Raw genomic sequence first — 26,962 nt, forward strand, 5'->3', positions numbered from 1 at the left:
TATTTTCTCTGTCCGTCTTGAAAAAGATTTGGCGAAGGAATTCGAGATGAAAAGAATTTTCCATTTTTGGGGTCGTTTCAGTATTTCTCTCTCGGACCATCAAATGTTCCAAAAACTTGAAAAAATATGACATGGTTTGAAAATAGAACACGGATTTTGTCCTTAGGGTGAATTTATAGACACTTCTTGGTGGAATGCAATAAAGATATATGTTTTTATTTGTCACTGAGGAATTGTGGACCCTAGTATAGATCCACTAATTCCACGGGTAAGAATGAATCTCGTCCAAAATTGATAAAGCAGATGGATATAGAAAGGAGAATGCTTTGATATCCGTGATCTGATATAATGTAATGTCCGAGGTGTATGTATATTTATGTAAGGTCGCGGTAGTCCAGGGGGTATGCGTTTTACTACTGACAGGAGTGTTACGGGTTCAATTCCCGAGCAAGTCTCTGGGCACCTGCAGATCCACCCAAGCTATATGATTTTTCGAGTACCAGATCTTCCTGGGAAGCCATAGCCGGTACAGGGAAAGTAACTGCCCCCCCCCCCCCTGCCTTGATGTGTGAATTTCATACGCCGTCGGGCTTAGTACTGGGTGAGCTCTACCATCACCTACCAAACCAACCTACGGGTTGATTGCTGTGTTTATATATATATTTGTATATATATATATATATATATACATATATATATTTGTATATATATATATATATATATATATATATATTTGTATATTTACAATAATCAACCCGAAGGTCGGTTTAGTAGGTGATGGTAGAGATCACCCAGTACTAAGCCCTATACCTATATATATATATATATATATATATATATGTGTGTATATAAATATATATACTGGGACGTTGAGTAAGGATGTTAAGAAAAGACTCGTAAAAACTTTGATATGGCGCGTAGCTACGTACGGCGTGGAAACGTGGTCATTGAAGCAGGAGGATAGACGTAGACTGGAGGCTTTTGAAATGTGGGTGTGGAGAAGAATGGAGAAGGTGAAACGGACAGAGAAGAAAACAAATGAGGAAGTACTTGGTATGGTGGGCGAAGAGAGGGGTTTGTTGGGAGAAATCCTATGGAGGCAGGAAAAGTGGATAAAGGGGGTATTGACCGACAGCGGGATGTTGAAGACTGTAATTGAGGGAGAATGTTAGGCAAAGGAGGAAAGGGAAGGAACAGGATAGGGATGTTGGACGGGATGAAGGGAGGAAGAAAGTACTCAGAGCTGACGAGGAACCTGATGTAGAGTAGGATGTTGTGTTTTGCTAGGGGTCACAAATTGTTGAATTAGTAATTTTGTCCATCCAAAAACCTACCTTAACCGGTAGATTACCTAATAATAATAATACATATGTATGTACATTTGGAATTTATTCGTGGGCGTATGGCTGGTGCTCTGACACCCCCCGCCACACACCCTTGCGGCGGCATGCTTATCATTGTGTAGATGTAGATGACCCGACATGGCGCCAATTGATGCAGAAAGTTATCCTTCAAAATGTACTCCCGTCTTTGCATCCCGTGCGTGCGCGTCACGGGCGGCGTTTGCTTGCGTGCCTTGAGACGTCAGGGCCGCCCGGGAACCCCTCGAGGGGATGCTGTTGTTTTCGGAAGAGGGCGAAGGGCGCGCATGAAAGGAAACCTTTGTTGTGTCCTCCCCCTCTGCTGCCACGTCCCCTCAAGGCCACGAGGCTGCTGGAGTGTTAAGGGGAGATGCCAGGGTAGGGGGCACATGGGAGATTGCATTGAATTGTAATTCCCGGCTGGTCGCGAAACTCTTATTCGATGTAAAAAATAATGTAAACTCTTCTTTCTCACTCACTGAAATTATTATTTTATTCCTGCGCATAATCTCAGGATTTGACCCGCAAACGCTTCTAGGGATGAAGTATTATGTACCCCTATATCTAAAAAGGGATTGTAATTAATTTAAGTTCTCTCAGCAATAACTTGAAAATTTTTTTATTGTAAAGTATGTAATGTTTAAAATACAATTGGGGAGTGCTATTGTGAAATTAATTACCCTTGTACTATTAATCGTACGTTGAAAGTTTGATAGGTGTACAATTTTTACCCAGAAAATATATTTCCGACAAGCATGTCATCATGAATAAAATGTGTTTATTGGTGAAATATCTCCTATCATACGAGTGTTGTTCGGAAATTTTCCAGCCTCAGCACAAAGATGTAACATTCTTCTACAAGCGTCGTGGAAAGCAGAAGCACATGCGTTGAAAGGAACTCACCAAATCGTCAGTCCATTTGGAAACTTAGTTGTGGTTTGACAATCGTTTCAGTGAGTCTTTTGGGGGTTTTTGTGTAATTGGAAAAAATTGAATATCGAGCTGTTTTATGCTTTTGAAAGGCGATAATCCTACGCAAATCTAAAAAGTTAGACCTATTTTACAGGGATTTTGCAGCATCATTTACGACCGTTAAATTTTACACATGAATTTAAACGGGGTCATATCATCTTGGCTGATGATGAGCGTTTGGGACGGCTAAAAACTGCGAAAACCATTGATAACATCGAAAACGTTTACCAAATAATACTGAACGGCCGTCGAATCTAGACTGGAGGGATAGCATAGGCTTTGGGCACATCGAAAGAAAGTGTTTGTCATATATTGAATGAATAATGGGACATAATGTTTGTAAGCAATCCACGCGTTAGGTTCTGCGTTTGTTCACCTTGGACCATAAAAGGCGTTCAAATGAACATTTTCTAATCCCTCGCGAATCGAGTTCGATTTTTTGCGTCGATTCATAACTGTAGATGAAACTTGAAATCACCTCTACACTTCTGAAACGAAAGAACAGTGAAAACAGTGGACTGTAAAGCACCTGCTCCGAAAATGGAGAAGGCGGTTCCATCGGCCGGGGTGGTGTTGGCAAATGTTTTTTGGGATAGTCACGTAATTGTGTTCGTCGACTATCTTCCAAAAGGTAAAACCATAACGAGATAGTATTACGAATAATTATTTGTCTAGCTGAAGATATAAATTGCAAAAACACGACCTTATTTGAAGAAGAAAGTACTTCGGTTCCATCAGGTACCCGAACCTGCTCAGTAAGAAGGAATTGTTGACAGGGACGCTAAGTAAGGATTTCAACTTGACAGCAATTTTTTGCTTGGCTCAAAGACTCGTCACTTTTATCAATATTTTAGGTATGACCTGGAAACCTTTGAGAGGAGGGATTAAAGAAGGACGGAAAAGATTAAATGAATTGATGCAAAATCAAGAGAGGATGTGCTCTGCATAACGGGGGAGAAAGTAAGTGTTGAGAGCAAAGAAATTAAAAAAAGGCAGGGAAAATTGATACAGACCATTTTGATTGGCGATGGTATGTCAAAGTCTGTGATACAGGAGAAAATGTTGGGCAAGCGTGGAAGGGGTTGGATTAGGATAGACATATTGGATGCAGTGATAGTAGAATAGGCACGAAATTGAGGAAAAGTGAATGCTAATTAAGGTGTCAGGCTCGGTCTTGTTTCACGAGTCTAACGAATGTAGAAATGTGTACGGTAATATGTGCCCATGCAAAAACCTATGTTAAAAACGTAAGACTGATAAATTATTATAGTATGAATAGCATTGTTCTATCTAACTGCATAAATTTCAATTTTCGAATTGTATTTGTATTTTAAATGACTCCATGTATGGGGCTTTTTGCAGTGATTTCTTTAATATAACCATTGAAATTAAATAGAGCTTCGATGAAGTATCTTTTCGGTGGGGGAATCATGGAGGCGATGGACTGTTTAATTAAGACAACGTTTTCACCCCATAATCTTCGATGAAATTATGAAAAGGAATTGTTTGCGAATGTACCTACTTCACTTTTATTCCCCTAGAATTTAACAAACTCGTCCCATCAAATTTTAATGTCAGTTATAAAAAATTATTTTTCCATGCATTGGTGCTGGGGTGCTATTTACAGTTTCATTACAGTTCCGCATTCTCAGCTGCATGTTGTTCATCCTATACTGTTACTCTGATGATAGCTTTTAGGGATCCTGGAAAACGAAAAATGTGATTTTTTACAATTTTTAGATGCTACGTAATCGCAAAAGTGGCTTTAATGGACCCCCGGAATGACATTATGCAATTGCTCGGAAAAACGGCGACGCGATCACCACATCGCAATTTCCCTTAAGCAAAAAATACGCTTGAAATTTCCTTAAATTTTTAATTTGATTTGGTCTTAGGAAAAGATTGCTTCGCAGAAATGCCTCTCGTAACTCAAATTATCTCTTTGCCTGAGCGGATGCGATTCTAAAGCGGGAGCGTGCGGGGGAGCATTTGAGATTGGGTGAGTGAAAGAGGGGTGGTCGTGTTGGTATCAGGGAGGGACGTGGGTGGCAGACGGGGAGGGGGGGGGATCCAAGGGGGGGATTGGGGTGGGAGGCTAGGGAGGAAAAGGGCCCTGGGACACGGACCGGTTAGGGTCTTGAGTTTTGAGGCGATGGAGAGAGTCGCGTTCGATTGAAACGTGTTTGGTTTGGACAGACGGCTCCTGCGGAAGAATGGGATTGGAGGAGCTTCTGGGAAATATTCGCGAGAAGGTGCGTGGGTTGCGAGGGTGTCGGGATGGAGGGGTTCCGTAGGTGGGGGTTGGGAGGGGTCCTTCGGGATTGAATTTTTTTGGGGGAGAGGGGATCAAGGGTCGGGGTCGTCAAACAAGAGACTGGGGGAGCAATCCCACGACATCGAGCAACTCAGCCCACTCTGTCCTTTCATCCGCCCATGCTTCTTTTCAAACTTCACCCCAAATATTTCGTCAGAATTATTTTTAACCTCCCGTGGAAAGGCAGTAGGTGATGAGTGGAAGAACTAGACTGTCGTGAATTATTCTTATAAAAGAGGCCTACCGACGTGCAAGAAAGTCGTCTTTATCCCCTGCGAACCCCTCTTTTTTGGGGTGAAACCAAAATTTAGTGAAACCTCTCTCCAATTTTTATTCCTAAGAGCGTTCTGCGTTGGGAAGGGGCTGAAAGCATTTTTTACATTACGGTAAAATTCCGTAGAATATCACTTTGAAATGTATTTGACACGGAATCTGATGGAACTTAACGATTTAAAATATAGCTTGGAAACGCCTTTTTAATCTCAAACGGGGGATCTTTCCTTAATATTCACATTTATGTCATGGAAATATTTATTTCCTTTCGTATGAAAATTATCTCCATTCATGCATTTTTTTCTCACGGGACGTAATTATTTATTTTAGCATGTATCACTCAAAGTCAAATGCATCTATTTCAGTGTCACGCAATTTCAGGTGCATTTTATTCTTTGATGCTGTTAAGGTGGAGCGATAGGCGTAGAGATGTTATCGTCAACAAAGGGAATATTAGGGATTTATTAAGAATGAAATTAAACTAAAATTGATTGACAGGACTCAACCTAAGAAAGCTTATTATTTTATGCCAGAACTCTTTTTTTATGTTTTGGCCAAGGAAGAAAACCTCCATCGTGCACAAATGCCGCGTCAGTGATTGTACGAGAACATTGGATATACATTTGGAAATCATCATTATCTGGCTTAATAGGCACCACTGCTTTCATATGCTATGCTATGACTGAGATAAAGTTAACAAAATAGAATATGACATGTTTATTTATAATTATTGCAAAATGTTCACTCCTGCTCGAATATCTTAACGCTGGATCATTATTTTCGTTGAATGACAAGTGAAATAACCGTTATTACATTTTAAGTGTATTGACGTAATTCTCAAGGAAAAATTATGACGCATTTATATGAAAGTATCATTTTGGAAAAAACTCACCTTGTGAGAAAAATGACTTCAACATTTTTGCTGCTATAACTCTCTCATTACTATAGCATATTTAATGATAATAAATAATAATATATATCATAATAGTATTCAAAGGACTTAATTTCCCTAATATTTCCACCTCATGCACCTTGGTGTCGGCTCTTTACATGGCAAACCGGAATTTTCTTTCTTTTCGCAGTTCTATACGTCACAATCCCTTCAGGGGTGCGTCAATACCCCATCCCTTTTATTTCACGGCAGAGGTCCCAATCCTCCTTAAGTTATTCTTCACACGTCCCGCGGCCATCTTAGTATTCAGAGTCCACTAGGCGCATTCTTTCACCGTCGATCGGAATGCCATCTTGTATTCTGGTCCGCAAACATCAATTGTAATCCACCCAAGAGACAGGAGAGGAAAAAAATCGAAGGCATTGCGCGAATAACTAAATAATGCGGCCAATGTGAAATGCATTTGGCGGCAGATATTTAAACTCTTTCCCGTTCCTTTTTTATTAAATTAACCGTGATTCAGGTTCATAGGCAATAATTACCGCCTCTTTTGCGTAGACTTAGTTAGGTGATATTATATTGAACGTCGTTGTTATTCGAAATTGACTAGCAGGATGTTACCGAGGCTTAAGAGACTTTAACAAAATGTGTACTGTAATTTGTTTTAAAATTTAAGGCTATTTTTTACATTTTCATTTAATTAAAATCCAGAATATCAAACGAGTATGAATATTGGTGTATGAGCACACAACTTATTCATTTTATAACCATAATCATTGGTGTACATAATTTTTTTCAAGTGACAATTATAGGAAATATATTACGCAATGGGGTGGTCATGCGGAGGGGATACCAAATGGAGCAGGCAGTGATGGTGTGTTACTCCACTCCTCGATTTTAACTGGGTTCTCAATAATTTTGAGTTGTCGCGTAAAAATATTTTTATTTAAAATAAAATGATTTTTGAATGAGTAAAAAGTCTCACTTTACTAATGTGTTCATTGTGTTTTTACAAGAGAGTACTTACAAAACGTTGCTTGCGGAGATACAAAAAAGGGAAATAATAAGAAGTTAGTATTTAAAGAAATGGAACATTGGACAGGAACCTTTTAAAAGTGGAGTTTCTGTAAATTGAGGTTTCCACTTGGGGCTTCTTGGATCGCGTACGGCAAAAACCATTATCTGATACTAATCATACCGCATGCGTGCGACTCTGTAATATTTGTGTGTAGGTACATATATGGAGATATACATATGTGTGTTTCTATATATAACATATATATTAACACACACACAGACACACACACAGACACACACACACACACACACACACACACACACACACATATATATATATATATATATATATATATATATATATATATATATATATATATATATATATATATATATATATATATATATATATATATATATATAATAAATTGGACAGCAACAAACAAACAATATAGAAACACATAAAAAGAACACTCACACGTTATTTCTTGATAATTTCGACGGAATTCCGCTCCGTCTTCATCGGAGGATAGAGAATACATATACGTATATATAAACAGAAAAAACACAAAAAAAGAAAAAAAATACTCCCTGGGTTTCAAATATCTGGTGGTCCTCGCCACCTTTGTCAAGTAGGTGTGGACCCCCAAAAATTCGAAACCGAGTGAGTTTTTTTTTCATTTTTTGTGAGAATGGGTTTAATCATTTTTTTTCAGCGCCAGGAATGGCGCATGGCTACATTTAAGGGATATTCATATTTCGATCGGCTCAAGTTCTTATTGCAGGGGAATATAACTGGAAAACCTGTGAAAGTAGGAAATCCTCAAGGAAATAACGAAACGAATGGAATTGTGGGAATAAGGAATGGCGATATAATTAGATAGGTGGAGGAGGAAGAGTTTGCTGAGATATTGGGAGGAAGCGCCCATGGAAACGAGGAAATTGGATGCAGAACGGCTATGATATGGAATGAGCAGTAAAGTAAGGAAGGAGCATTGAAAGGAAATTCAGGAGTGATGAAGAACTCAAGGAAATGGAAACGGTCAGCTGAAGACGTTACCTGGAAAAGCACTCATATTTTAGATCCCATCATCGTAATTATACTCCCCCCTCCCCAGAAAGTACTATTACCAGTTCATAATATATGTTCCTTGATGTTTGCCTACTAAAATGTTTTCCGACTCTAAAAGCATAGGCACTTTGTTTTTTATGCCTGCCGAAATTATTTCCAAGATGGTAATGAGTTCCGTGAGATATTTACCGTATTATAATCCTTGTAGGTTAGTGCCTTTTCTTATGAATACATTTCCGACTCCTAGATTGGTGTTCTTTAAGTACCATCTCTTTTCCCATGAAATGTGTTTGTGAAGGAAATCTTTTAGTGACTATATTTTATATATTTTCAAGGGCATGGTAAAGCAACGCTTTCGGGTTAAGTCATAAAAGTAGTTAATCGGACAATGTAAGGTGCACTTTAACTTTCTTAAAAGCTAATGAAAATTTATAAGTTTGCTCAATTTTATAAACTATTTCTTCGTTCACGTGTTTGTATTTATACCCCTTATTCTTTGCATTGCATTTGTTCGTTTGTTTTCCCCTTAAAGAGAAGGATATGGCTTCCAAAATACCGCCTGCTTACCTAACCTATTGATCCTCCTCTAATTTCCAGCCGCCTCCCTCCAGCGGGACACTGGGAAGTCGAAGGAGACAGCGGCCGCCAACTCCCTGGAGCCGGCCACGTCATCGTCCGCCTCTGTGACCGTGTCCACGGGCGTCCGCTCTGCAGGAGTGCCCGGCTTCGACAAGGTGGCCTCCAAGAACGTGACGGCCCTCCTTGGCAAGACGGCTTACCTCAACTGTAGGGTTAAGAACCTCGGAAACAAGACGGTGAGTTGGGATTCACTGTTTTATTTCACTATTTTACAATCCATCGACGACTACCATTAGTTAACGCATGATTAAGATACCCGTAATTTAGCCGGTCTCATCAAGAATATAATATTTTAGTTTGTATATTGATTTCTCGAGATGGGCCTTGTAAGGAGATTTATTTGAATTAAAAAAATCTCCATTTACTTATGTATTCCTCGATTTCAAGAATCATGAATTTTAAGACTCAATTGCGTGTCGCATAATTTGCTTTTCTTAGACCCGTATTGGATATGACAAGGCATTATCCTCCTGTCGAGAAAAGCTATTATTTTTAAGAAATAGGAGTGTAACTACTGTGGTCCTCGTTGACGTCGAATTAATGGAATTAATATCTAGAAAAAGAATATGTAAAAGCTTCAACTTTAAAATAAAACATGTTGCATTCACGAACGGTCGAAAATAGAAATTTGTCACCAATGCCATATGAAATGGCATAATGTCGCGATTTCTCCTCAGGGTGAAAAGGATTTCAAGGCGAGCCATATCACTAGTTAGGCATCCATTGAAGGCTTAATTGTTCGCCATTGTGGTAATGACTCCTCTCAGGGAATACGGAGGTTTGAGAAGAGATGGTTTTTGCGTAGTAAGTTGGCGTACTCGCCTCGAGTATTTTAACGTTACTTCAAGCCTCTGTTTTGTACCATCTTAATCCATAGATTCCCAGGAGACGCCTGCATCCCAAACCGCACCCCTGAGTCTGAACTGTGGCCACCAAAATCCCCATATAGACCGACTGCCGGGAACTTATTTGTAATTCTTAGTAAAAATTCGTCAATAAAGAAAATATCTCTGTCTAAAACAATTTTGTCAAGGTAGTGTTGAGTATATTATCATATGTTGATGCATAAATCCCTAAGCGAAACAGACGCTTAGGTTCTCCATTCTTATAGAACGTGTATCCAAAACGTTTAACTTCAAGAGTTTTAAAGTCCTTCATTCATAATAAGTACTTATCACTATAATTTTAGCTCACTTTGTTAGAGTACTGAAGTTTTCCAAACTATGGTGGCTCAAAAGTTGTGCGTTGAAATGTTTTACTTTGCCTTAAAAGTCTCACTTGTCCTAAACATGGCTCAACTTGATGAAAACTCAGAGTAATTATCGCGAAGCAGATGAGGAACTCTGTTTTCAAGACCAAAAACGACGGATGAACTACAAAGTTATGCGGTTTTATTAGTTGTTTAATTGGCAGCTTTTACCACATTGAAATTTCCCTGTCCCGTTCTCTCGTGCGCCATCGAGGAAACTACTTGCGCACTTCTTGCTGCTTGGTACCAAACATTTGAGACAAAGGGCGTACAATGGCAGCGAAGTGCTTGAATAATCATCTGTTGAAAGAAAAACTTTTGAAAAACCATATTCAGGGTTAAAAAATCAGTATCAAGTAAAAACAATATGATTACGTTTTCCTCCTGCTATACAAAGAATATTCTAATCGAGGTAGAAGAATATTTTAAGTCAGAATTGTATACAGTCATAGAAATTACCTACACTTAGGTTTACTAATACTGTTCCTGAGGGGATAGCCCCAGTAGTACGTTCGCGTGAAATTTACTTTTGATTTTTATAAAATATAATAGAATAGATAAATAGCATCGCAGACAGCGTTTGTATTTTTGTTCAAACTAAATTTTGTTGTATTTTCGCCCTTTTTATGAAATGGAGAGTGTTTATGCCGAAGAAATAAATGCATGAATTGGTTTGGAGAATGAGTGGAAGTTGAGAGGACAAAGTGCATTGGAATTCGGAGACTCATTTTCCCTTGAGGTCTACGCTCTTGTAGTTGTGATCCATCCGGTGACTTTACATCTGTCCCCAAATCGTCATTGGTGTCTCTCACCTCCAGGGAAAATTGAGATTCTCTCGGATTTATTCTTTCATTGTAATAGATAGAGTTTAGATGATCAATCCTTGATCGTTGGACAGAATTAAAGGTAATCGACCAGAAGGCTGGTTTAATAGGTAGAGGCGAGACTCGCTGCGTATTACGCCCCTTTACGGGTTTTAAAATACGCTGATTATAAGAGGCTATCGATAAGAAGGGCACTTCATTTTTCTTGATTTCCCCCGCAGTCTCTCCAGAAGGGATCTAGGACCCGAAAAATCACAGAGCTTGGGGGAACCTGTGCCCATCCGGAGTTGAATCCTGGTCTTCTTGACAATAGCCGAAACCATGGAGCTCTAATTGAAAGTTACTTTAATGAAAGCTCGAATTCAATCTGCTACCACCTTTAAATTTTTAAGTGAAGGCTCCATGTTTACGATTCGAAATCTGATTTGGATATTCCTTTTGAGAAATCCTTGAATTCGACACCGGGAGTTATCGGAGATAAATTGAAATCAAATAAAAAAATACTATTGCAAACACGATGTCGTGACGTTAACAGTTCATCAATTACAGGTTCAACATCTTAATTGTGATGAATTATTTGTAAATGAATCCTAAAAATCTTTTTTGTCGTTTCGTGAAATAGTTGAAAGGCAAACTAAAATATAATACGGATCCACAACCTTAATGAGGATCGCATGTTATTTCCCTAGAATCCAGTAATGACCCTGTCAAAAAAAAGGGGTTAGAAAATATTAACAATTTTGAGGAACTGAGGAAATCAGGAAACGCCAACTTAATTTCCTGTATTGGAATCCGCCCTTTTTATCCCTCGCTCTCCTCTCCCTGATTTACCTCTCGCCCGCTCCCCCCTCTTCTCCAGGCTCGCCCTTCTCCGCCCCCTCGCGCCGCCCGAGTCAATTCGGCACCCACCCACTCCCCTCATCCATTCTCTCCTCCCCACTCTTATCTCAGCCCCAACACCTGCTTCCCTAATCTCTCCTTGGCGCTACTCATACAACCTCCGCGGGTCTTCCCGCTATACTTCCCTCTCCTCCCTCCCTCGCCTACGGCAACACTCAAATTCACTCCCCGGCGCCATCCGCCTTGCCTATCTCGGCGAAGATCTCCTTTCACCTTCCATCCAAGCTTCGCGTGTGTTTTTCTTAATATCTCTTTCCTCCTTGCCCTCTAACAACGTCTACTCTGTCTTTTCTCTCGGCCTTCAACACTGTATTCCCTGGCTCATTCTCGCTTTAATCTAATTCAATCTAATCTTAATTCAGAGTCATTCTTCCCATTCGTCCTTCCACTACCTCTCTATGTCCCTCCCTTTTCAGAAGGCTCGGTAGTCCATTTTTTACCCTTGGATTCATAAAACACTCTCCGTGGACCTACACTTAGTCACTTTTGTCTTCATTCACTTTTCCGGAGTGAGAATATCATCTCTTGTGAAATTTTCATTTCATTTGATTTAATGTATATTTGTATATTTCGCCGATAAAAATCTATGTTCCTATCACACAGTTCTATTCTCAAACCGATATATTGCGTCGTATGTCAACTCCTTTGTGTTCCATTCCGCAACTGCGTATGAAGCTATCATTCATGAAAACCCAAAAAATTTCCATTAAGTTTACGTAAATATTTCAAGATAGCTACATGACATGTAAATTTTTGTAAAATATTATTCCATAATGATACTGCATGATAAAAAGAGAGGAAATATAAATTTCAAAGTAATTTTTCTTCTTTGATAGTGAAATAGTGTCCCACCAAATAAAACGGGTTACATTTTTTCGAGAGCATAATAAAATATTATAGCTTCTTTTTGAAGATTATTAATGCGGAAGTCCTTAACTTTTTCAGCCTTGTTTAATGAGTACTATAATTTAAACTGAACATATTGTTTTGAATAGACGTTTCCAGCTTTGAAGAATATTTTAATGCTAAAAATAAATTCCGTGATTTTGCATTTTTTATTGAGTTGGTCGGATATTTCTCATGGAGCTCCATCTCATGAGGAGTAAATATATCCATTAATGTTATTAAATTCCCTTCCATGAGTATGATATTGGCTGCATTAATGTCGCCTCTTTCCTGGTGAAACATTTTGTTTGCCCTCTATGCTCATGTTTAAAGTGTATACTACGGATCTACATCACTAGTTATATGTTGAGGAGGTAACATGATTCCTTGCTTATATCGTTTTATACTCAGGCATGGAAGGGTTGTCTTAGAACTACGAGGGTCATCCGGAAAGTAGTACCCGTTCGTGAAATAAAGACACAAAAGTAAATATTAACAAACATAAAAAATTTTATTTGAAAGAGGATACTTTAAACTACTTCTCAACATAATCTCCAAGCAAATTAAGGCATTTGTCATAACGTGTGACAAGTTTCTGTATTCCTGCTGCATAGTCCTTCGCCGCCAGCTCATTGAGATACGCGAGGGACCCATCTTGCACAAATTTTTGCATAATGCAGATGGTGTTTAACAATTTCATGAACAATTGTTCGAGAAACATTGGGAAAATGCTCACAGATGTCATCAATTGTGACGCGCCGATCGTTCCTCACGAATTCGTCAACTGAGCTCACCAGTTGGTCTGTAATGACAGACGGTCTCTCCGAACGCTCATCGTCGTGTGTGTTCCCCCTCCCCATGTTGAAGTTGCGACACCACCGCCGAACAGACGACTCGTCCATTACATTGTCTCCATACACCTCCTATAATTGGCGATGAATATCACATGGGCGAACGTTTCTTGCATTGAGGAATTTAATCACTGCCCTCACTTCACAACTGGCGGCGTTCTCAATTTTTTTAAACATTGTAAACAATCACAGAAACAACACAGGCAATGCTAGCGTCACGCAACTTGGCTCAGAGAAGGCAGACAAGCCACTGAAGCTATCTGACCTCGTCCAGCGGCTACTCGCGTCGTCAGCACTTCATGCGGCACGAACGGGTACTACTTTCCGGATGACCCTCGTATTTGCTGCTATTCCATTAATTTTTAAACGTTTCCAATATACTGAGCCAATGATGACATCTCTTATCACACCTAAATTTCTAAGATGTTCAAACCTGCCTATATAAGTCGATTGCTGACGAAATGGGAATTTATGGTATTCATACCCTGTAATCCGTGTGAAATTTTGTCAATGTCTCCTACTCCTGGTGCTTGGACCCACAGCCACCTTTCTGGTGGATCGCTGGGTATTCATGTAGATTTACTCCAACTAAAAACTATATTCCGACTGGAGATAATTTTATATCGGAAATTATTCAACGTATTTTTTTCAGAAGGTCAACAAATTTGATCATGTTTACTCGGAAGCGTAATTTAAAAAAACTGAGAATTTCTTACATTATTTTTTCCAGTTCAATAAGCTTTATTATTAACATTAATAAAACCAAAAACTCACAAATATTTAACATAATTATGAAAAACTGGAATAACATAATCGAAAATATTTCTTCATTGCCCATATTCATTAATTAACATTACTAAGAGCAACAAAAATAAATCGAAGACGAATCAGAAGTTACCAGAAAACATTTTCAAATCGCTGAAATGGAGGAAGAATTAGAAACCGCCGATTGGCATGTAATATTAGCCACCGAGTTCTATTTTGTTTTTTCGCTGAAACTCTATATTCTGAAATAAATTAAGAACTTGTACTCGTATAAGACCATTCTTTTTTGTAGTTTAAAATTTTTGAAAAGACTTTTGAAGAATCAACAAGGAATAGATTATTGAGGAATAATTTGATTGTAATCTAATCAATACGAAATAAGAAGACCTGCCCCCTAAATATACATACTAGTGTCATAAAGTAGTTATAAAAATCTCAAAGAATTTTACGGAACTTCAACTTTCAGTGATGAGATTATAGAATTCTAAGCTCAGTCGTTGGTGCAGACAAAATGGCAATATTCACGTGTAATCTTACCGTATTTAATGTGTGATAATAGGTATAAAAGGCGCCTAAATCAGTCTCGCTATTGTGGGATGGCCTTGCCTCTCCTCCGATGGCTAAAGACTATCTACCCGGTCACCTAAAGAAATTGAAGTAAGTAGAAAGTTGTGAGCTTGTTGCTACTCATGTTTACTAATTCTTCACTCAGCATGGACAGTCCCAGGCATTGTGGCGCGGTAACCCAGTAACTCCCCTTTCGGAGATGGCACTTGCTTTATCGATCTGCCCCACCGGTCACGAGACAACGGGAGCCAGCAGCCTCAGTCAAGAAGAGACGGAAAGGCTCGAGAGATGGAGGGAGGGAGATGAGTGGGCAGAATCATACAGCAAGTCACCCAGCCTAGACGAAACATAGATCGCTCTCCGTGGTTTACTTCCTCCCGTGACCCAGAGAGATATAAGACCCGCGCGAGCGACTCGAAAAACGGAGAAAGAGGCCCAGGTTTATGTTTAAGTGCGATTACGTGGTGCTGGGAGAGTTCAGGATTAAAGTAGTGTGTGTGTTTGCTCAATATAATGCGGCAGTGATGTATAAGCACATGCATCCATGCACGGCTCGCGTTGTGAGCCGAAACTCGTCGAACCAACGTTAGCACACATTAAAAATTTCATGAGGTTCCTCCGTTCCCGAGCGGTTGATTCGTTTCTCGTTCTTTTTTTTCATCCCCCTTGGGTTGGCAGGCTTGTTCAATAAACAAAAAGCGTAAAAAACACACAGACACACGAAGTAGATGAGACCTCCTACGCGCCACACCTGTTTCGAAATGTATTCCGCGCCTTTATCGCCTCGGGTGCAATCTAGACGAAGGCATTTTTTTTAAAGAAACATTTTTCAAAAGAGTTGTTCCAGAGTTTTCCAGGCTGTCATTCATCGGAATATATGCGTGGTAGCTTCGCAACTCTTTCGCAATGAGGGTAACAAAAGAGGAATGACAATTACTTCGCATAAATTCTAGAAGGAATTAATAAATTTGAATCTCGCTAGACTAGCTTTCGTTTTGATGGCCCAATATATTCCTTCGTATTAACATGACAATTGATAAATTTTTAAAGTTTCATTTTCCCTTAAATATTTGTTTTACGGTGGTAATTTTCCACCGATTGAAATAAAAGTATTTGAGATCTTATTTCATTTAGTTGTTTAGAAAAACATGGCGCAGGTAGTCCGAAAAGGAAAGTTTTCGAAAAGCATGAGACTGTAAACTTATTAATATTTTGAGTTTATGTTCGCTATTCACAAAGAGCCTAAACTGACTATTTTTAGGGTAAGATTGGGATACCTAGGAGAAGTTTGGTGTAGGTGACGTTCAATCATTTCACAATTAATGAATTAGAAGTTACGCTAGTTTATTTTCACATATCTGTATTTTATCATGATTAGGTTCACAAGTTCATTAGGAACTGAGCTAAATTAGAGAGAGTTATTTAAAAAATTTTTAATCCGCTCAAAATTGATCATGTTATACATTTATTTATCTTCACATGATAAATTATCATATTTATTTTTTGTCATCTAATGGTTATCATATCCCGATCTGAATTTTTGTAACCTAAAATATTTTTCAAATCCAATCGCATGTGTACTTTATTTATTTTAGTATGAATTCAATGCAATCTTAAAACATGATGTTCATACGGGTTTACGAAATCGTATTCCCTTTATATACGGGTCTCATTATTCACTAGATTTGACTACTTCCGTACCTACAAAATTGTAATAATATAGTGACAATTGAAGATTGCATCTTAAAGAACAATGAAGTGAAGACAATTTTAACAACCTTGGTAGGAAAGGTCTAATAGCTTTCCTTGGACCCGTCAAATTCAAAATGTATGAACTTCCTATTTTTTTGCAATATATGTAATATTTTCCGATGTTTTCGGATGTCAAATTTAAAATCTTCACCTAATAACTAATTGCGTCTTAGTTTGATGATTTCGCTCCTTGCATATATTCTCGTGCATTTTTAACTTGTAATACTTGCTGGATATGCATATGCTGTTAAAAATGCAGTAATTCATAAATGATTATTGTAATGCCGCCATATGCGTGTTGTGTATTGAATTAAATTTCAACTTATTTCTGAATGAGTAGAGTGGTATTTTAAATACACAAGAGCGAATTAACTATCAGCGTCACGTTTCCTCGACTAAAAGAATGAATTAATTTACCCAAACGTTTACATATGCCGTTTTAGCCAAGGATATGTCATGTAATTCCGAATTATCTTATGGGTAAAAATGAATCCAGATCCTGTTTGTGAAAAATATTTAAGCTCGGCAGAAATAGTTTTATTCTTTCGACATTTTCGTAAATCGTACACTTTTTCAATATGCTGAAATTGATATATGCGTACAGTATTCAACGTCGACCATGCACGGTGGAAGTTTCAAATTTCTGAGATGAAAACATGTGTAGTCCTAAAGGGAACGTTGGGAGTGAATGGTTTCGAGTGAATACGTGAACGGACCCGTGAGCACCACACACGCCCCTGAGACTAGCCGGAGAGGGGCAGGCAGTGGCGTAAACATCTCCAGGACTCCCTGCTTCACTGCCCGCCACCCTCCATATGCCGGAGAATGTTGTTATTTTGAATCCGTGCATATCTCCTCCTCCCAATCCTCTTTCCTTCCTCTTCGACCCCGCGGTGCCTTCCTGGCCCCGTTGCGACCCTTCCCCAACCAGCCATCGCAGCACCTGCTGCGTGAAATATGCCCTTCCGCCCTAATACGACTATCTCCCAATCTCCCATCGCCACCCTCCTAGTCTCTCTCAGGGAAGGGACCCCCACACCCCTCCCCTCAACCCTTCACCCCTCCTTTCACTTCCGTCCAATCGCCATCGCAATCCCCATTGTCTGCAACCCTCGCGCGCCCCTCTCCTCCCCTCGACTGATCTCACGGATTCAAGTCTCTCGTGTCAGCACTCATTCCTACTCCTGCCGCGTACTCCTTGCCTTCAATACCACACGGCGTCCCAGCCATGGTCACGACATATCGAGAGATATGGCTTTAACCATATTAGGTGCACCTGTGCACCATCTATATTTTTGTCAATTTTTTTAGCATTCACCCATTGGGGATTTGTTTCTTCCCTCATCGGCACCTCCACTAAATTTAATCTCGGACGTGTTTCTCCGCTCATTGCGGTGTACGTGTGGTTGTTACCCTACTTTTCACTCACCAGCGCTTCGTTTCTGACAGAATTATTTCGAGTTTGGCAGGCCGTGAAGTGCGATGTGCCAATTGAATTCGCGTTCTTTCGAAGTGTGGAGTTACTATAATTTCCGGATGGAGAGCAATTCTGTAGTCTAAGTCTGTATCTTTGAAGGTATATTCTATTAAAAAAGTGTTACCAATTTAACAATATCTTACTTCAGGCGCCACAATTAGAGATTCTACTGAGAAATGTTAATTCTTGGTTTGGATATTATAGGAAGTGGCTGATAAATTATTTTTTTATTATTCGTATCAGTGATGGAATCATTGTATCTTAAAGAAATCTGTTCTCTCAATGTCAACGAAATATTTCCGGCCATCTTGGCGTCAAGACGACAGCTTTTGACTGTGAAATTACGATCAAGATTTCGCTTTTTTCCCTTTTTTATATTTGTCTTGGCACTTGTAATCCTACAGTGGTGCAATTCATTCATAATGAATTTTCACGCTGGTGGAGGTATTGAACCAACTCATCCACTGCCTTGTCTTAAATGTTTCCCCTGATAAGTTATCGGGGATGGTATAAGAGGCACTCAAATGAAATAGGGGGTCGGTAGTCCATTTATAAAATTAGTCAGGTTTGTAAATGATGAAGCAGTAGTTAGTCAATTGACCCAAAGTTAGAAATGTTACTGGGCACACTAAATACGCGTGTTAGGTTTAAGTTGAGGATCAATGTAAACAAAGAAAATTGTGTGGTTTTCAAGAAAGAGGCAGGCAAAAAATATTAGAATAATAGAGCAAATATTAGAGCGGGTGGAACATTTCACTTTTTGATGTAGTCTTTTGGGTCCACATGGCCAAACAGTTTTACAGGAAGAATCGCAAAAAAACTTTCGCAAGGAGAAGAAAATTGATAACTGGGACGTTACCTGTAGGTAAGAATGCAAATAAGGCCCGTTGAAACTTTGATAAGAATAATAGTTTTGCACGGCGCAGAAAAATGGTCCTTGATGCTAAATGATAAGTGTAGACTGGAGGCTTTCGAAATGTGGGTGTGGAGAAGGATGTAAAGGGTGAAATGGACTGAGGGATGAACGAACTAGGAAGTGTAAGGCATGATCATGTTGGAAACGGGGACTTTTGAAAGAAATTCGAAGGAGCTCAGAAAATTGGATACAGAACGTTTTAATGGGCGATGTGGTTTTAAGGAATGTTATAGAAGGGAGAAAGTTGAGCAAGGGAGGAAGGGGTCGGAATAGGATCGGGATGATGGACGGAATGAAGGGCGGGGGGTAGAATGCGGAATTGACGGAGAGTTTATTTTAGTGTCAAATGTCAGGTAGTGTTTTGTCAAAAGAGGAAGAGAAAATTATCATTTTGCATTTTTAATGTCTGTATCTATCCAAAATATACTTTAAAGGGGTGGAACACCAAGTAAATATAAATGATCCGCTTCTGATCTGCGTAGCGTATCTCCAATATTTAGCTTGTATTATTATGTGGTTCCGTAGCACTGATTTCTGCCGTGCCCACTACGATATGTGCCCACTCGTATATGCGGCGAAAATCGATAAATTTCTGAAATATGGGTCGTGTAACAGACGACTTTCATATATTGTCCCCAGTATAATTACCACGAAAAACTATTCTTCATATCGAAAAAAGGTTAAAAGGCCGTTTTGGTAGGAATTTTATTTATTACTCACGAAACTCCGATTTGACGTATTGACAATACTCGCAATTCATTCGTTGATAAAAGTAGGTACACATTTTATAAGGCTGCAGAGCAAAATAATTTTAACCTCATTCAAGTACGATATGTAGCATAATCCATATTTGACATACATAATTGGTTTTCGTTTTCGTTTCCTAAAATCAAAATATTAAAGCCTCAAGAAGATACGAGTATTAATCAAAATTCCTTTGATTTTAGGGCTTTGATGGCATCGTGTTATCAACATTGAATTTTTGTATAGGTAAACTATATTCATATATACGTCCTGTCAAAATAATAATATTTAATAAATTTAAATTAGGAATTTTATTAACGTTTATAATTATTTGCGTGCCTGTTATGATTATTCGGCAAAAAGCATAATGTGGTTATGTTATTGCATTTTCATAAACATTCTACTGAATAGTCACAGATTAACAATATCATTAGTATACTGGCTCATTTCTGCCACCTTGAAACACAGAAAAGCCTGCGTATTCTTATTCTGTGGTCGTCTCTCAGTAGGCCAGGCCAAATTTTTTCCAAGACCGCTGAAAAAATAAACCTCCTTTCCACGAAAGCTTCAAAAAAATGGTAGGATTCTCATTCCCATATCAACGCTTTCCTTGACTCCCTTTTTTCGGGGTGCTATTCTCTCGCCGTCAGACATTCGAGGCCAAAACCCTTGCTTTCGCGACCTTCCTGGGAAATGATAGGGTATTGGCAACGAAAATACAACAGCTGGCCAAATACTACAATGGTTTCACACATTTCTCACGAAATATAACGAAAGAGGAAAGTGGTAACGTGTGAAAGCATTTCCGATTGTTCTCAAAGGAAGCCGTTTAATGCGGGAACTTGCACTCGTGCTGAGGTCCCTCGGGCACGAAAATGAATCTCGCACCATCCTGCTTCCTAATCTAAGATTGTTTCCTTGCCGGAAACGGGAAATTTTCTGTCAGTGTAAATGCGAAGCACAGATCTTTTTGTATTTGCTGTTCTTTGCTCTAAATTTTTTCTCTCTTAGCCCAAGACTTTGGTCCAAATTAAGATTCATGCCAATTTTCGGTCCAATGAAATGTATAGTAATATACGTAATACTTTTTTCATTCGATGGCGTGTTCATCATATGAATCCAACCTCCAATCCAGTCAACCTCCCCATTATATTTTTTTTATATTTAAAAATTATATCCCATTCGACATGAAGTAAATACCTATAATTAAGTTTGAATATTTAAAAATTACCTTTTTCATTGCTGTCATAAAATTACATTTCATATATCTAAAAGATAGGGTCAAAGGATTACCAAACAATTTCTATTTAATCTCTAAATAAATAGTAGTTGAAAACTACTATAAATACATTTCTTTCATTCCAAATGTCGTTTTATTCAATATCATTGAAAGAAACACCGCAATGAAGATTATGACGAAATATTCTGTGACGCTTTCAAAAGTCTTGGCTTTTTTCTTCTAGAAGTCTAAGAATTGACTAGAAATTCTTCCCGAGGGAGAGGAAAGCAAGCAAACCCTCTAACGTAAGGAATTTTTTAGTGCCTGCGATCCCTCACACGTTATTTCTTGATCATTTCGACGGAATTCAGCTGCGTCTTCATCGGAAAAAATAGAAGCATTGATTACTTCTATTTCTTCCGATGAAGACTGAAATATATACATATATATATATATATATATATATATACACACATATATATATATATATATATATATATATATATATATATATATATATATATATATATATATATATATATATATATATATATATATATATATATATATATACATATACATATATACGAGGGTCATCCGGAAAGTAGTACCCGTTCGTGCCGCATGAAGTGCTGACGACGCGAGTAGCCGCTGGACCAGGTCAGATAGCTTCAGTGGCTTGTCTGCCTTCTCTGAGCCAAGTTGCGTGACGCTAGCATTGCCTGTGTTGTTTCTGTGATTGTTTACAATGTTTAAAAAAATTGAGAACGCCGCCAGTTGTGAAGTGAGGGCAGTGATTAAATTCCTCAATGCAAGAAACGTTCGCCCATGTGATATTCATCGCCAATTAAAGGAGGTGTATGGAGACAATGTAATGGACGAGTCGTCTGTTCGGCGGTGGTGTCGCAACTTCAACATGGGGAGGGGGAACACACACGACGATGAGCGTTCGGAGAGACCGTCTGTCATTACAGACCAACTGGTGAGCTCAGTTGACGAATTCGTGAGGAACGATCGGCGCGTCACAATTGATGACATCTGTGAGCATTTTCCCAATGTTTCTCGAACAATTGTTCATGAAATTGTTAAACACCATCTGCATTATGCAAAAATTTGTGCAAGATGGGTCCCTCGCGTATCTCAATGAGCTGGCGGCGAAGGACTATGCAGCAGGAATACAGAAACTTGTCACACGTTATGACAAATGCCTTAATTTGCTTGGAGATTATGTTGAGAAGTAGTTTAAAGTATCCTCTTTCAAATAAAATTTTTTATGTTTGTTAATATTTACTTTTGTCTTTTTATTTCACGAACGGGTACTACTTTCCGGATGACCCTCGTGTGTGTGTATATATATATATATATATATATATATATATATATATATATATATATATATATATATATATATATATATATATATATATATATAGAGTCTCTCTTGAAGAAGGCCTTAGAGAGGGCTGAAAGCTCGAACAATTTACCGTGTGAGTGTTCTTTTAAATGTTGCTATTCTATTATATTTGTGTTATATTGTGTCAGCCCATTATATATATATATATATATATATATATATTTGGTGAACATACATTTTCGAGGCCATCTTCAGGCCAGACTCTGACCTTAGGAAGGCCGAAAGCTCGAACAATCTAAAATGTGAGTGTCCTTTTACGTGTTACGAGTCCTAAGCAGGCAGGTTATTTTTTAATGTATGTTACTATTGGATGGTCACAGATTGAGCACGTCTACACATTTCATCCCAATTCAGGACAACTAATAGAAAAATTATATAGGTATAATTTTTTGTTGTCTCAGGCGTAACTTTGTGGAATTTGCATAACATATTGAAATGTAATGAAATAATTGACTTTGTAATTCCACACACTTTATTTAAAAAACACACGACCCAGGTTTCGACGTTGAACGTCATCATCATCTGATGATGACGTTCAACGTCGAAACCTGGGTCGTGTGTTTTTTAAATAAAGTGTGTGGAATTACAAAGTCAATTATTTCATTACATTTCAATATATAGGTATAGTTGCGAGACATCCGGGAGGGTAGCGGTAATATCTTCTGCTCAGTGCTAAGGGTAGGATGGAAAATATCTTCGTGAACTAATATAATGTTTTTTGTTGCTCATTGGTAATTTTGACGTACCATATGAAGTTTAAAGATTATCAACTTGGTTTTAATTAGTGAAATTTGAGCGCCAGACTCCTCTTTCCACCATAGTTGATGACAAAATTAAGTTTTACCCTGGTCACTTTCTTAGTCTGGGAGAAGGTTCTTAGTAGGAAGGAATTCTTAGTAGGTTGATCTCTTTGATATTATGGCATTATTATATCGAATACTCTCTTGCCTATTTGTATTGAACAGAGAACAGGTGAATTGCGTCTCAGTTTGTGCTTTCTTTTAAAATGAAATTAATGGTAAAGGATCGATTTTACTTCACATTATTGTGCTCGCATTTTGAATACGCTCCAGGAACTACGAATCCATGGGAGAAAATGCTAACTGGGGGATTATGCAAACTTGAGAGATGTTTTAAAAATTACTACGAGAAGAGTAAACGTCGCGGGTATGCGAGCACTGTCGAAGGGACCAGGCAAGACCTAGAATTAAACAAAGGTACAGGATTTATGACTTCTTTGTAACTTCTGTGGAATCACCACAGGGACATATTATAATTGTACAATTATACCAATTATTGCTTTGTGTTTATAGACATGTTTATTGTGTCTGTATTCACCAGTTGTTGTATATCAGCTTATAAATATTCAAATGCATATATGAACTACGTAACATTGGAATTTATGACCGATGTTTTATCACCTGCTCAACTCCTTCTGTTTGCGGTTAATGGTGTCTTTGCTGGATATAAATGAAATTTTAAGCCACTAATCGATTACATTGTTAAACTTGATATCAATGCTGAATCTTATACCGAATATAGAGGTGAAAAATTATTTTTTTTAGTAATCGAGCTTTCTTCCTGCTTATTAAGTTGTGTATGAGAGGAAATTGCATCATTGGCTGAATGAATTCTGCTCAATTGGAATCAGAGAATTTGTGATGAATTAAGAATATAAAGATACTTGCTACAAATACTACCCTACTACTGATGGTTTGTGTCGATGAGCTAGAAAATCACAAAATCTTTGCCTAATTACGGAAAGCATTGGAACGTTTTCAAAATTTGAGAATAATGGGAAAGTTAACCCGAGCTAGGTGAATGAATTAGTGGGTAGGAAAAATTTTACCCAGAGAATAAGAGTGAAACTAGGAAAAAATTCGTTGGTAGCTGTTATTTGAGAAAAGTTTGGTCATCAGTCAAGTGCTTAGCAACTTGATCGATTGAGCCGCATTCCTCATTAAAATACGCTAGGCAAGCATTTACAAGTTTGTAAATGACCTGCCAAGTAAGCTTCCACGTGTCTCCAGTCATTTATTTGTGAAACACGTATAATTTCGTCGCGCTGGGAGTTACCTATCGTCTGTTAAAATGAGAAATAAGTGATTTGGGTTATCAAATTAAGTATATAAATAATTTTATTATTGCATGGAATAATATATTTAATGAGGCTCATAGGTGGTTGACAGGAAAAAGAAGTGTATCTTGGTTCGCCATAAGTTGTACCAGCACAAAAATGTGGTTAGCATTTACAGGTCATAGATCACTTTTATAGCTTCGTTCAAATGAAGAGTTGCGAGTAGTTACCCGAAAATCTAAGTGTAAAAAATATATTTAGAAAATTCTCACTGTTATTGGACAAGGTAGCTACTTTGATCATTAATATATTTTTTCTAGTATTCTTTGTTTTCTTCTTTTAACTCCTTAAGGTGACGCTAAAATTGACGCCGAAGGGAAAAGTTAACTTTTAGGTTTTGTGTAGTAAAATTACCCTAATTCAACATTTCACTGATCAATTCAACATTCACTTGATTATTACTAATAAATGAAAAGGGAACTCAGTAAAAATTGTTTAAGGAGTATTGACATTTAGTGAATGAAGACGGCATTCGGTGGATGATTCTTGCATATATTTCTGGTTCCAAGCTCATCAGCGTCTATTGAGATTAGGAAAAGAGGGAATGGATTTTGTTCTGGTAGACAGTTTATAACGAAGATAACTTTAAAAGAAATCATCAAACTCCATCGAGTTTCATTATAATTGAATTATTAATATATAAATTATTTATTATTTAATTGGTCCCATCTCTGAGAAAAAGGAATGAACTAATTAAATCAACTAAATTCCGTTTAAGGGATATTTCTATTCAAGATAAAGTTTCTTTATGACGTTTCTTATACTCATGGCTGTTAAGTAGATATATTTCCTCGTGGGGACTTGAGAACGCTCTCATATGATGAATGATTCCAGGTTACGTCCCAAGGGAAGAAACTGGGGCTTAGCAGTGGAATGTTCCGTCCAGCCTTCTTTGAAACTCTCATTTCCTTCATTCCTTCTTACCACACCTTTCCTTCCTATCTCCGGTTCCCATGCTTTTCAAATAATTTTTCCCCTGCTGGTGAAGCTTCTTATTGATCTTGAGCTGAATCATTTACTACCCCTTTTAAACGAGCTTAAGGAACGCCAAATAGATTAATTCCTTCAATGAATACTAGAAACTCAAGACGTAGTTTCCAATGTATTTAGAACTCATTTAATGCTGGATATTTTGTCGTCAAGGTGTATGCACTGGTGTCCTAAATACAAGGTGTGATCAAAAGACCGGACCGATTTTATTCTGTACAAACCTTTCAACGGATCGAAACGAGACACAGTGCGCCATCTAACGACGCATCTGATGACTAAAACGAGAGGTGTTGCGTTTTTTTACGTCGAGTCGTTACGCAGCAGCAGCGGTACGTGTCCTATTCGTCACCACATGCAACGACAGCAATGAAGGAGCTCTGGCGCGCCGGCTCAAGCGTTTCCACCACGATAACGCGCCGGCTCACACGGCGCTGATCGTGACAAGAGTTTTTCGCCAGAACCGGAACTTCCGTGACCCCGCAGCCACCCTTCTCTTCGGATGTGGCTCCATCAGCGTTTTTTTTGCTTCCATAGTTAAAATCAACCTTGCCGATTTGATTCTATTGCGGACATTAAAACTAATTTTATGGCGGAGCAGAAGAGGATCCCTAAGGCCGCTTACTAGGCAGGGTTCGAGAGCTGGAAGACACGTTGGCAAAGGTGTGTCATCAGCCAAGGCATGTACTTTGAGGGCGACAAGGTCGATTAAGCTGTATCCGTCGAAATAAACAAGTTATAAAATCCTGTCTTTTTTTGATCACACCTTGTAAGTAATTTCGTTAAGTTAATGGATGTGAATTTCTTGGTGATAGCGTTTCACATTTATTGTAATTTAAGTATTGTTATTTATACGTTTTAGAGTTTATAAACTTAAAACCGTGCTACTTTTTGTTTTCAGTTTAGTGAAAATAATAATTACCAGCGACAATTTACGTCTATAAGAGAGTATTTATTACATCTGATATTGCAATTTTTTTAGTATCTAGTGGCTCAATGTGTTAATGAAAAATAATTAGCCAGAAATATTTTACGCCAATAAACTATCGTTTACAAGTTTATTGTCGAAACTGAGTAAGCATTAATGGCGGCAAAACCGATTACAACTAGAACAAGAAAAAGTTTTCTTCATTTCTTAAGCAAGCGGAATAATGAAATCATGAATTCATTCGGTTTAAAATTTATTTTCGCCCTTTTACATAGAAATTCCGTTGAAAATTAGAAAGAAGTTCTCGATGAAATATTTTCTGGGAATCGGAAAACAATATTTTGCATTTTTTCTTAGAGTATATATTATTGAAATGTCACTGCAGGCACTGCGATTTGCCTGGATTGCCGTTGTAGTTTCTCAGTGTAAGCCTGCTCTTTCACAGAACTGTTGTACCATGATCATTCATACTGCCAATATTGCATCGCCATAATGTCTTCATGAATTTCTTCCACCGGATCGGCCCCTCCAACTCCGACGACGTTTCGACGAGCGAGTTAGTCTTTGAAATTCCGGCGGAGATAAGGGAACCTAAACTGGTGAAAGACCCGTGAGGAATTCATTCAGCAGGTACGCCGGGAAAGCAGCAGATCTTTCATAATCTCTTTTTCTTATAATTAGCGCCGTCACGTCCAGGAGACGAATGTTTTTTTTCTGATTACAAGTCTTCTACTTGACTGAAATGCAAGTCAGTTCAAACTCGGGGGGAGATTGAACGGACGGGCTCCATGGCAGCGGCGATCGCAT

General features: G+C 38.3%; 1 protein-coding gene across 1 annotated transcript in view; it reads left to right on the forward strand.

Annotated features, from left to right (window-relative positions):
• Positions 1 to 2,873: 2,873 nt before the first annotated feature.
• Positions 2,874 to 26,962, forward strand: part of LOC139692881 (neurotrimin-like) — a 417,709-nt gene continuing 393,620 nt past the window's right edge. Inside the window, exons 1-2 of the mRNA XM_071591192.1 lie at positions 2,874 to 2,964; positions 8,499 to 8,716. Coding sequence (XP_071447293.1) covers positions 2,874 to 2,964; positions 8,499 to 8,716 — 309 coding nt within the window. The remainder of the gene's footprint in view (positions 2,965 to 8,498; positions 8,717 to 26,962) is intronic.

The sequence above is a fragment of the Hetaerina americana genome, unplaced genomic scaffold (genome assembly GCF_022747635.1).
Source record: "Hetaerina americana unplaced genomic scaffold, ioHetAmer1.1.p SCAF_43, whole genome shotgun sequence".
Classification (NCBI taxonomy): Eukaryota; Metazoa; Arthropoda; class Insecta; order Odonata; family Calopterygidae; genus Hetaerina; species Hetaerina americana.